General features: G+C 39.2%; 1 protein-coding gene across 1 annotated transcript in view; it reads left to right on the plus strand.

The window, feature by feature from the left end:
- The window catches only part of FBXL13 (F-box and leucine rich repeat protein 13), a 95,425-nt gene that overhangs the window by 54,502 nt on the left and 28,750 nt on the right, over positions 1-12,173 (plus strand). Inside the window, 3 exon segments of the mRNA XM_056339691.1 lie at positions 7,778-7,876; positions 8,504-8,621; positions 8,778-8,940. Coding sequence (XP_056195666.1) covers positions 7,778-7,876; positions 8,504-8,621; positions 8,778-8,940 — 380 coding nt within the window.

Here is a 12,173-nt window from a genome sequence, read left to right on the forward strand (position 1 = left end):
GCCACTCTGCACTGGAAAAATATGAATTTACACTTGATCTCCTGATAAGGAAATTAATTAAAAAGTGAATTTTTGTTACTATTTTCTATTAGTTGAATATATAAATTGAAGTAGTATTTATAACTGAAGCCTAAAAGTAGTTACTGTTTTGGATTATTTTAGTCTTCTACTAAACTTCTAAAGAAAACCAAGGTTTTAGAATCTGGTACTATTTTAGAAACTTTCAAATATATATTGTATTTTGAAACATACTTCAAAAGCCATATGAAATGCCAAACTGTAAGGCAGTAAAAATTTGCCAATGTTTTACTAAAGACTCCCACATGTATTTCTTTATACACTGAGAAGATTCTCCAAATTACAAAACACATGTGAAATGATAAAGAAATGTAGTCTGAGGGATATAATGGTTTAACTTCCATCTAGCAAAATCTTTGCAGAACCAAGGATGAAGAGAGATAGGGCAACAGTCTTGTTCTTACTGCTCTTTACTGTGAGCATCTGTTTCTTGTTCCTGAGAATCATGCTGAGACTATTGTGTGGTGACAGTGTGAAATTTGAAATGAGGGCTGAGGTTAGAGGAAATTTAAGAACTACCTACCTCTGAGTTACTTTTTCAGAATGCCAGTAATTGGTTATTTTTTTCCAAAAGCAGCATTCCTGCTTGTTCAGAAATGTAATCATGAGCTGTAAGGATCTGCCTCTAGAAAGCATGATCTAATAGTAGTCAGAGAAAAGTAACATCATCGAACTGGGAAAACCACGATCCTCCCCTTTCCAGAGGGAAGTGGGTTTGCTCACCAGTGTATTTGAAAGCTCTGAAAGGGATTCCACAGCTTCCTCCATTTTGGGTTTTCCCACGATTCTGGAGCAGTCCTTAGTGATCATGACTGAGTATTTAAATAAACAGTTAAAACCAAAAAAAGCATCAAATTGCATCGCTGTTGCAGAAAGCATTTTAATAAGATAGAATTCTTCCCCCCCCCCCTCATTGGATGAACTAAACCAAAGGGAACTTCTAATGTTTTGGAATTAGTTAGAAAAATGTAGTGAAGCTATAGTATAAACATTTACAATATGCTAAAAAGTGTTCTATATAACAGAATATATATTCTATAAAATATATTTTTTTCCTGGTTCTTCATGTTTCCTGTTTTTTTCCTTCATTTTAACATTACAATTCTGTTTATATGAGTTCTTATATTACCATTACTACTGTAGGATTTGAACATCTGTTTAGAAAGCCCATCTGTAAAATGGGTGATTATACTGTTTTGTAAGTGGCAACTTGAGGACCAGGGCATTTAAATAGCTTGTTAAAACATATTAGGCAGAAAACTGGGAATTAAGCACACATTTTCTAGTCTGCTGTCATAAAACAAGGCAGTCCGTTCCTTTGACTGTTATATTAATGCATGGTAATAATACTGGGTGAATTGTAGGTATAGGAATTTTACATAAAATCTCAGTCATTCAGGTTGACACAGGTGCTAAATATTTAATTAATGAGTTTCAAGATATTTTCATAAAAATATAGAGATTCTTTTGTGTCCTCCTCAAAAGGTGTCCTGCTGTACCATTTGTATTCTCAAAGAATTACCTAGAAAGCGTAAGATTTCTTTGTTCTGCTTCTGAAGCTGAACAGTATAGGTGGAAAATTTTCTGCTATTAGACACAAAAATGAAAAGGTGGAAGGGTATAAAGCAAAAGCATGTCATTTACCAATGTATTAGATTGAGGTAACAGTTTGGTGAGAGGTATCCTCAGTTAATTAGAAACATGGAGATTTTTGAAGAAATTGACTTTTTATTTTTGGTGCCAACATCTATGACTGATTTTCAGACTGGAACTATTCTGGCCCAGAATGTGTTAGAGCGGTGTATCAGTTGATGTAGTTTACAACAGCTGGATAAGAGATCACAAGCCACTGAGAAAAATAAATTTGACCCTTTAATTTCTTGACGTCCTGCTGTGTTTGTGGGGATTGGCAAATGTGTAGGCATCACCAGTTTTCACTATCTGAGTTCCTTCTGCTCTGGCTTCATTCAGAAAATTCTCATTCTGGCAACTACTGTCAAATTCTGTCTTCTTTAGACATATCAAACAGCAAAACGGGGCCATCACTTAGGGAGAAAATCTGAGTTATGTTCTTTATTTATTGCAGAAGAGGACTGATTGTTTACATTTCCTAAGTACAAAGTCATGTAACTGAAGAAAACTTTAAGTTACACCTGCACTCTTCTATATTTTTAGAAATACGCTAGTTCAGCAGTATGATAATATAAACTTTTTTTTGGACAGTGGAAAATAACATGTGGAGGCAAGCCATCAATGTAATGTGCCAAACATCTGAAAAGGAAAGGATGTCACAATTTGTTTTATCATTCCTGACAAACACAGAATTTAAAAAAAGATAGCCCCTTGTGTACCACTGGAGTCCTTCCTCAGTCTTAAACTGATTTTCAAGTTTCTTCATTCACAGTGCATTGACAATACTAGAATCATTGAATAGTGTTTCTTCAAAATTCCTTCTGCATTGCAGACAGCATTCTGCATTGCAGGGTCGGTTCCACAAATACAATCAGTTCAGGGGGGTAAAGAAGGAATTTTGAAGCAGTACTGTATGTGTAGCAAATGAGCCAAAACCTGAATAAAAATTCCATGTTTCTAGTCTTTGGAATTAAGAAACTATAAAAGGATGAAATTAAATGAATGTTGACATTCTTACAAGCATTTTATCTTTTCACTAAATTTATTTTCTGAATCTATGGGGACAAATCTTTAGCTGTGGTTTGCTCCATGTTTGCTTTGATGTGCCCTCATTTCAGATCACAGTATACTAGCATACAGTTAAGAAAAAAAAAACCAGTCATTTACATATTAGACTGAAAACTGCTTGCAGACAATTATATTTTATGTATAATCATTGCATTGACTTATGATCATGCAAGAAAAATGATACATTTATAAAATTATCTCAGTCATGCAGGAAGAGTCTGTTTTGCAGAATTTTATAGGATCTAAGACTCATAATAACCTTCAAAACATCCTCCCTCAGAACTGGTTTGAAGGAGAAGGTTTAAGAGGGATTTGACTGATCCGGGGCAAAGAATGCGGTATTAAATTCTATATGTATCCTAGCATTGATTCTCAGGTCAAGCTTTTTGCTCTTGAGGCAATCTGTTAAACATTGAAATTCCAAGTGAGTTGAGAAAGCAATTGTATAACTAAAATGTGCACAAAATTTCGTATTTCTACACCTTATCTTCAAGAGTGCCTGGAGTTTCATAGATAATCATAGGGGCTTTAGAAAATAAATTAAAGATTAAGATGTTATTGTTCTAGGAATAAAGGAAAATAAGACAAATACATGTGATATTGTAGCAGCATCTAATTGTTGACAGATCTGGCTCTTATCTGAATGCATGTTTCGTACTGGAACTTTCTCAAACTGATGCCCAAGATCCATTATCCAGCTTTAAGTTAAAAAAAAACAGTTCAAGTTAAAAAATTTTGAAACAATCTGTGCAGGGGTATTATTAGCTGCTTCAGTATAATTGTTTTTGGCTCACATGGAGGAAAACACTAAATTGCTGCTATTTGTGGTATCAAATGGCTATGTTAAGCAAACAGTATTTTTCCAGACAAAGAGATTAAAAGTCCTTTAGACTGCAGTTAACATTATGCAATCATTACTAAACTCCAGAAACAGATACGCAATTTCTGTCCCTTAACATTGTTGAATTTGATCTGATTATCTGCTACCTACTATCTATCCTTTCGAGAATGGGAATTTCACTTAATTTTAGTTGCCTAACCTAAGGTAATGCCTAGAAAACCACCTCTCCCAGAGGTGTTTCAGACTTTTTCAGGTCTGACCTGTCTTGGGATCTTTCTTGCTCTTTTCTATACAGAGATCCTAGGTTTCCTAATTGTCTAACATAGGCATCTGGTACATTCCTGTGGTCAGTGGAGTAAACAAAGGCTTTAGCATTTGCAGTCTGTTTCTTAAATCCTCATCAATATTATTGGCACTTTCTTGACTTAGCATTTTCCCCACCTATTTCCCTAATTTTAAAGTCCACTCAACTGTCATTCCTCTTCTACAACCATCAGAACAACCTGTAAGCCTTGCAAATATTTATCTTTCTGCTCAGTTAAATGGCTAACATTTGCCAAGTCAGGCGCTTAAAACAAACTTCTGAGTCTACATTATAGGTTTTCCCAGTAATATTTTTAAAATCTTGACCAAAGCAACAAGTAATGTAATGTAACTAAGATCCATCATTTAATTGTATTTGCATCTGAATTTTAGGTACCTAGACATGAGGGATCTTGTATTCCTGTTCTCTGTATCTGTGATCACCAGCCTGGGTAGGTACTCTGTGTAACATAGTTCATGGTAAAAAAATAATCCCAAGAACGACTGGCAGCAGCCACATTAGGCCCCACACCTTGCTTTGATTAGCAGTTATAGGAGTAAGTTGTAGTTGGTTACAACTGATGCATGCATTTTAACTGACTCTTAGATCAGTCTGAACAGCAGGCATAGCTGAATATGGCACATTTGGCACTATCTCGGTTTCTGATTGACTGTTCCTTGGGAGCAGAGATATTAATTCTCATTATACCAAATCCGTTCAGCAGTGACAAGGGGAATTCCTACTGTCATAACAGCTAAGGCGTACTCAAACAGCTCAACAAACTGGCTGTTTTTTTAGAAGAATGAAGACCTCAGTCTTCTTTTGAGAAGGCATTATATTCAGATTATAATAGACAGTATTATTACCATATATTACAGCAAACTGTATGATGTAACATACCGATTCTTCTCTTGGGAATGGTTTGCTCTTTATAGTATATGGACCAAGAGAAAGAATCAATTGCCAGAAATTCACACCTCAGACTGAAATTTCTAGGGGCTGATTTGTTTTGCTTTAACATATTAACCTACTTGGTGCATGTTGTAGAAATGTGCTGTCTTCTGTTGTGCTGCTTGAGAGCCAACAATGAGGAGGCCTGTTGCAGGGTTAGATAAACTCTTACTGGAATGAATTGGTCATGCCATGTTAAAGCAATTAGTGCTTCTTGACCAGCAGAGAACAGACACTTCCCAATACCTCCTTTAGGCAGCTGCTTGTGTGATGTTCACAATTTAAGCTAATCTCTTTCATATGCACTGGAGGTTTTGAGCTGAGGACACTGGACATAGGATTACATTGTCCTACATTACATATACCAATATTTGAGTACAAAACCATAGAATATGGACAACTGAATTTCATAATCTGTCCAGAGAACTAGCACCCATCTTTCCATGCTGACATTTTACCTTCTGGTGATGAATGAAAAAAGGATTGTCTTTGCCATAGTAGCCCTCCACTAGTACTGGCTGTTTTGCAGTCATGTGGGGTGGGCACATCCAACATATCCATGCTGATGGGTGAGAACTGCAGTGCTATCTGCAGATCCTCCCTGATGTGTGTTACCCACATCAGCCACATTCCAAAAGCCATAGTGTCCTTTTGTCCAGCAGGCATGTCTCAGTTGGAGGGAGTTTGAGAGCCTGCAGTGCACCAGCAGGCTCTGGATGCTCAGAGTAGCTTGTGGTTAAAAGATGGGTATCTTTCTGCATAACCCTTTTCTGCAGCCCTCCCTCCTGCCCCCCAAGATTTTGCTCTTCTTCATCTCTTACAATATAGCTGTTTTCAGAGGTGCCTGATCCAGGGTTACACAGCTGCACTGTATCAGATCTGACCTTGAACACAGGCAGCTGACAGGCAGAAGTTGATGGTATTCATATCACCACACATTACCTGTGAAATATTTCCTATAGTTATTTTGATCGTAGGGTTTTCACACTCTCCTTTTGCAGGCTATTACAGACCCACGGCAGGAGAAACATTCATGCTGCACTTGCTCTGAGCTTAAAACACATCGAACTATTTGCATCCACAGTGCTAACTGTGCCAGTGTGTGTCACGAAGCACACCATATTCTGTCTGTCTGGATGTAAGACCTGCACAGAACGCTTTAAGCCTAAGAACACATTTGGCAGACATGTAGCCAGTTTCCCCTCTAAGTGCTGACACCCCCCTGCACAAGGGAAAAGTGCAAAGAGTGCCACAATCCTTTACAAAGGAGAGACCAAGCATTTAACATCAAAATATTTAAAATGATTTATAACGAATCTCTTTAAAAGGCCACTACAGCCTGAAAATAAAGAGCGAGCCAACCTGGCCCTAAGTTCAAAGGTGGGGGATTGTGTCAGAAAAGACAAGACAGTCTGCCTTGATTATAACAACATCAGATATTTGGTTCATGAAAAAAAAACAAACCCAACCTCACACGCCAAAAGAACCCAAACGTTAAGTTTGCAAAAAGAAGAGGGAGAAACCCAATCTGTTATCACCTCGCTGAATGCTAGAGTGGAAGGGAAGCAGGCTTGACCTGTGTTTCCACTGATGAGTTGCGGGGGAGCGGTCACATGTACTACAGCTGGTGGAGGCTGCAAGTACAAGAGCTGGAAGCATCTTCTGGTGTACTGCTACTGAGGTGTGATGGGTGCTCAGCTGTTGCTTAACTTCTGGCTTGCTTTTCTGTGACTATCTCGTTTCCGCTAATGGTCTGCAGCACTGTCAGACAAAAGCACATCCTAAGCAAAGCCTGTGTTTTACACTGCCACTCCCCTTGAGCAATGTACCTACGCAAATCAGGCTTCTGCATTAGCTGGAGAGGTGGGGCACAGCAAGAATCCCTCCCAGTGTAATTTATCTTTGAAGTTTCCTTCTTCGGATTCTTGTCTCCCCAGGCCTTATTTGGTACCCAGGAGGGCATGCCAGACTGCTATTTTGTAGATGTTTTGCAAACAAATTCCTGGTGCAGAGCATGGCTGTAGCCTGAGCTGCACAAGATTGTTATAATATACAACTTCAAAACCCTGGGAAATAGTGAGATCTCTACATGCAAATATCAGGGGGGAGAATGGTTCACATCCACGTTGTCTGAGAACATGGAGCTCAAAGGAGACCGTCCTTTACTTTACACAGGATTTGTATGTCAAAGGAACTGCTTTGTATGTCCAAGAATGAGCTGATGTCTATTGAATTTGGGCAGTTGAAGAACTGACTCCCTGGAGTCACTCCCTGAAGTCACACCCTGGAGTGATAAAGAGAATAAACTGAATTGATGGATCCATCTGTCCATTCATACTTGCAGTGACTATTGCTTTGTTAGAGTACGCCAAGTTAGTGATATGGTCCTGCATGAAGGATTCCTTAAATGAGCTACATGTTATTGTGATTGCATAGGATCTTTCTTTGTATCCCGTCTGATTTTTTTTTTTTTTATTCTATCTTTTTACTATGGGTCTGGAAAAACCAATGAAGATTTTTTACTACATTCAATTAATGTCAATAAATGTGAATATCTGCCATGTGTGAATACCTCATAAGGTTGGGAAAGCGAAGGTAGAAGGATGTGACTGACATTCATTGCTACGTAGAAATTGCTGTGCCTTATTCTTGCTTGCTTAGTAGACGCATTTTTGGAACAGATCCTGAATTTGGATTATGTTGTTAAAATCACAGAATATTATGCATACTTCATGGCTTTGTTTTTCTTTTAGTGGGATCAATGCATATCTTGTTTTAGTGAGCATCTAGGTACCTATGATTTTAAAATATTGAAAAGATCTCAAGCCTTTCCTGTATTGTTTTTGTTAGTTTTCTAAGTTTTCTTAGTTTTCTAAGACAAAAATACTTTATTTCTTACTTAGATTTCAGTTGATGGCTTCAAAAATATTGCCAATGGCTGCAGTGGGATTCAAGATTTGCTAATCAACAAAATGCCAACTCTTACAGATGGATGTATTCAAGTAAGAAATTGAAAATAAATCTGTACTTGGAGAAACTTTCTGAGACTTATCCTCTCAACTGACTTTAAAGAAAGTTACGCAGTTACAATTTAAGAGGAAAATTTCTCCCTGAAAACATTTTAAAAAAACTATTATCTAATTACTTTTGAAAATCTTGCTCACTTGCAGTCACTTTCAGAAAATTTCAGTTGTCTTGTCTTCTTTTACTGCATGGGTGTGGCTGAATTATGGCCTTCCAGTTTGTAAATGAGGGGGTTTCAGTTTTTTCAGTGTTAAAGCAAACAGTATATGGGAACAGTGTTCTGCTACTTGATTTTTGCCATCAGAAAAAGAATTTTCAGGCTTCTGCAAAAGTGATTGTTAACTCAATGACTGTCTCGGGTTTCTGCCATACTTTATGTCTCCACTTACTTCTTTTCCTTGTGTTCCCAAACATAATAAATATATGGAGAATCTCAGTAGTTTATATACCACTTACTTTCTAGAAGTTACAGTAAAAATGTATTGCAACTGTTTGTTTGAAATTGTAACATTCTGTATTATATGCAGAATATTTGCTGATCTTTTGTTACATGACAGCATAGGTATAAAAATATTTTACTCTGTGTTTCCTTTTTCCCTTCGAAGGCTCTGGTTGAAAAATGCCAACAGACAATGTCTGTTGTCTTCCTTGACTCTCCACATCTTTCTGACACAACTTTTAAAGCCCTTGCTGAATGTAAACTTGTCAAGGTCAGCATTGAAGGTTGGTATAATAATTCATAAAATTATTAGGATGATGTATTTTTAAAACTCATCCAGATAATCTGAAATGCATCTTCCAGCTGATTTCAGTGGGTATTTGGATCAGGCCCGTAATGTATGTCAGATGTGTAACTTACATCTTTATATATTTCAACAGGGAATAACCAAATTACTGATTTAAGTTTCAAGTTGATGAGTCAATGCTGCCCATACATCAGGCGCACTCATGTGGCTGATTGCCAGAAGATTACAGATGCTGGTCTAAAGATGATTTCACCGTTGAAGCATGTTCTTGTACTGAATGTAGCAGACTGCACAAGGTACTATATCACACCCAGATTTCTGTAAACCATCGCAAAGGAATTTTAGTAAAGTTAATTATACTCCTGTTAACACATCTTTCCATTTTAAAAATAAATTCTTAGAATATTAATACATGTATTTTAATATTTAAAAAAATTTACAAGTACTTTTTGTTTCTATATCATTTTTTCAAAAATCCATTTGTTGCTGCTCCAGTTCAAGGAAGAGAGTTAACTGTAGATGTAATATTACTTAACAGCCACGGCATGTTTTGCTGATGAAATGTGGCTACAAAGATGATGAAAATGATAACCAAAGACAATTCCAGTGTCACAACTTTGTCAAAATTAGGATATTGTTTAATTTTGTGAATATTAAAATAATACTTTTTAACTACCTAGTACTAAGATATAAAAAACCCTACAAAATTATTACAGTTACCAAGACAACTTTGTAATTGATGTTGTAAGAGGAAGGATATCTTTTATGCCAAGACTGTTTTCCACTTTGGATGTGTCACGTATTGGTAGAAACAGACATATGAAAGGGCTTCCAAAGCTGCAGGCTTGTTCCCTGTTCTATGGCAGGGTGATGGAGTCAAGGTTGAGAGGGAACGGGAAAGGCAAAACATTTCAAAATCAACAGACCTATAAAATAATACAAAGAAGCTAGAATTGCTGCTTATCTTAATGTTTTGGATGCTATGTGAAGTTTTAGGGGTTCTGCTTTAATGTGTAACTAAAGTATTTTTTGTGCTTGTTGATGCTGTACAAAAATCTGATAACATTGCATGTAGATGTGCTGGGAAGTGCTGGAGCAATACCATGACATCATGTTGGTCATTCAACTGGGCAGATGGCACAGCTGCCTGCATTTTCTGGTTTCACGGTTAGAAGGCTGGATTTTCCAGCCTGTCAGCCAGATCTTGGGCTGCAAGTGCCTTCACACGTGTCTACTGTCTCCTACTGCTAAAGAGCTGTGGAATTACCTTAACAAAAGTTTTTAAGCAGTTGTAAACCTGTTGTAAAACTCTGCACTTATTTTCTTGCTTTTGCAGATACTCGTAAAAGTTTCAGCATTAACAAAGTTAGAGATTGTAACACATCTAAACTTGTGTGGTGGTTTAACCCCGGCTGGTGTCCGTGCCCCCCAGGCGGGCAGGGGAGCCACCCCCAGCCAGGCCCGCGGGGGTCCGGGCAGGGAGATCGCTCTGGGGGCCGGGGCCGGGGCTGCGGCCGGTCCCTCCCCCGCCGCCTCCGCCGCCCCGGCCCCCTCCGGGGGAGGCTCCTCACACGCCGCCCGGCTCCAGCCCGGGCCCTCCCGCGGGAGACGCTCCTCCAGGCCCTTCTCCAGCGGGAGCCCTTCCCGCGGGGGGGCTGCAGCTCTGCCCGGGCCGCTCCTGCGCGGGGCCCTCCCGCGGGGCGCAGCCCCTCAGGCACAGGCTGCTCCAGCCCGGGCCCCCCGCCCCCGGGGGCACCGGCCCTGCCCGCAGCCCGGCCCCGGCCGGGGCTCCGCTCCCCGCTGCCGGGAGCTGCTCCGGCGCGGCGCGGGCTGCCCGCCCCCGGGGGCACGGCCCCCTCCGGGCACCCCCTGCCCCGGCCCGGGGTCCCCCCCGCTGCGATCTGTCCCCCCGGGGGCGCCGCCGCCGTGGCTGAGGGCTCGGCCTTGCCCAGCGGCGGGGCCGCCTTGGAGCCGGCTGGCACGGGCTGGCGGGCAGGGGGGGCTGCGGGCACCTGCGCACAGCGGCCGCCCCGCCGCCGCCGCACACGCCTGGCGCACCAACGCCGTACAGGCTGGTAGAGTTTCTCTCGAGACAGGAAACTACAAAGGGGGAATTGTTCACCTGTATGTTTCTCTTATTTGAGAATTCCTATAAATTCCTATAAAAATCCACATTGTGACTTAGAAACATTGGGGGATTCCTCACAGAATCAAGGGAAGCGCCATATTAGTGGTAAAATCTTAAGAACAGGTTTTGAAATGCTTAGCCATCTCGGTGCTCTTAATCAGTTTCCTTTTTTCAGTGACCTTTTTTCTTAGTCTAAGAGTCAGTTTTTCTAACAGTCATATGGAGAATTTTTTGAGAAATGAAAAGGACAAAAGGAGCAAATGTACCAATTCAGAATTCTTAAATTACAGGAAGTATTCGACTACATGTGAAAAATGAGGAAAGAAAATTAACTTTTGATGATGATTAGAATTAAGAAGTAATAGAGGTGTGATTAAAATGTTAGCTAAAATTGAAGATAGGCAGTGTGGTGGCCCATACACTTGCCACGTTTTTCCAGTTTGAATATGTTAAATTAATGTATGATAAAGCAGTGTGTGGGCAGTGTTCTTATATAGTTAATCAACTGACTAGAGGAACTTAGCATATGTATTCACAGAACAATTATTAAAACAGTTATAACCTGGCAATTTCAGCCCTCAAGCCCAGTGTGGTTACAGAATATATATATATATATATATAAATATTTTTTTTTTAACTTGCTTGGCTGTATTGCCAGTCTCTGCATTCGTTACAGATTTTATGCAAGTTAATTATTCTGAAAGTATATTTCTTAAATTTGTCTATCTTGAATGAAAAACAACTGCACAGTAAAATAACACCAAAACTACCACAGTGGTTGAATTATTGCAGAGTGATTACTTAACACTTCATGAATCATGGCTTCATCTGTAGCTTATGGTCACACAATGAGGTTCTGTTCAGGTTATCGTTTTATTAGCAGTGCTATTCTTACCCATATGTTTCTGGGACTTTGGGATTTGCAGTGATTCTTTGTGCTGCAGCAAACTGTACAAGCCAAAATATTATTCTGTCCTGCAGAATTCTGGGTTTAATTTTTTATTCATTGGGGAATGCAGAAGAAATACTGGGAATGCATTGAAAGGCTAAGTGTACAGTAATGTTAAACATACCACAGATATGAACTGTTTTGAAACACACAAGTTGTAGTCAGCTCTCCAGTCCTCTCAACTTGACTAAAAGATTTTCTATCTATTTAATTTTTATAACCTTTGTGTATGTTATAAGTTAGCCGTGTATGAGATACACAATTAAGTGAAACATTCTGAGGAAGAACTCAGGTTAACTCTTCATGTGTGTGTACAGAATAGCTACTACCTATATATACTACCTATGACTTGTGCGTCTGTGCTAGAAGATTATTTTTCCTTTAAAATATTTCAGTTCCTTAAATTAACAAAAATATTAATTGGAGTGCTATCTTATCTGAGTATTGGAACT

Source organism: Falco biarmicus, chromosome 5 (genome assembly GCF_023638135.1).
Source record: "Falco biarmicus isolate bFalBia1 chromosome 5, bFalBia1.pri, whole genome shotgun sequence".
Classification (NCBI taxonomy): Eukaryota; Metazoa; Chordata; class Aves; order Falconiformes; family Falconidae; genus Falco; species Falco biarmicus.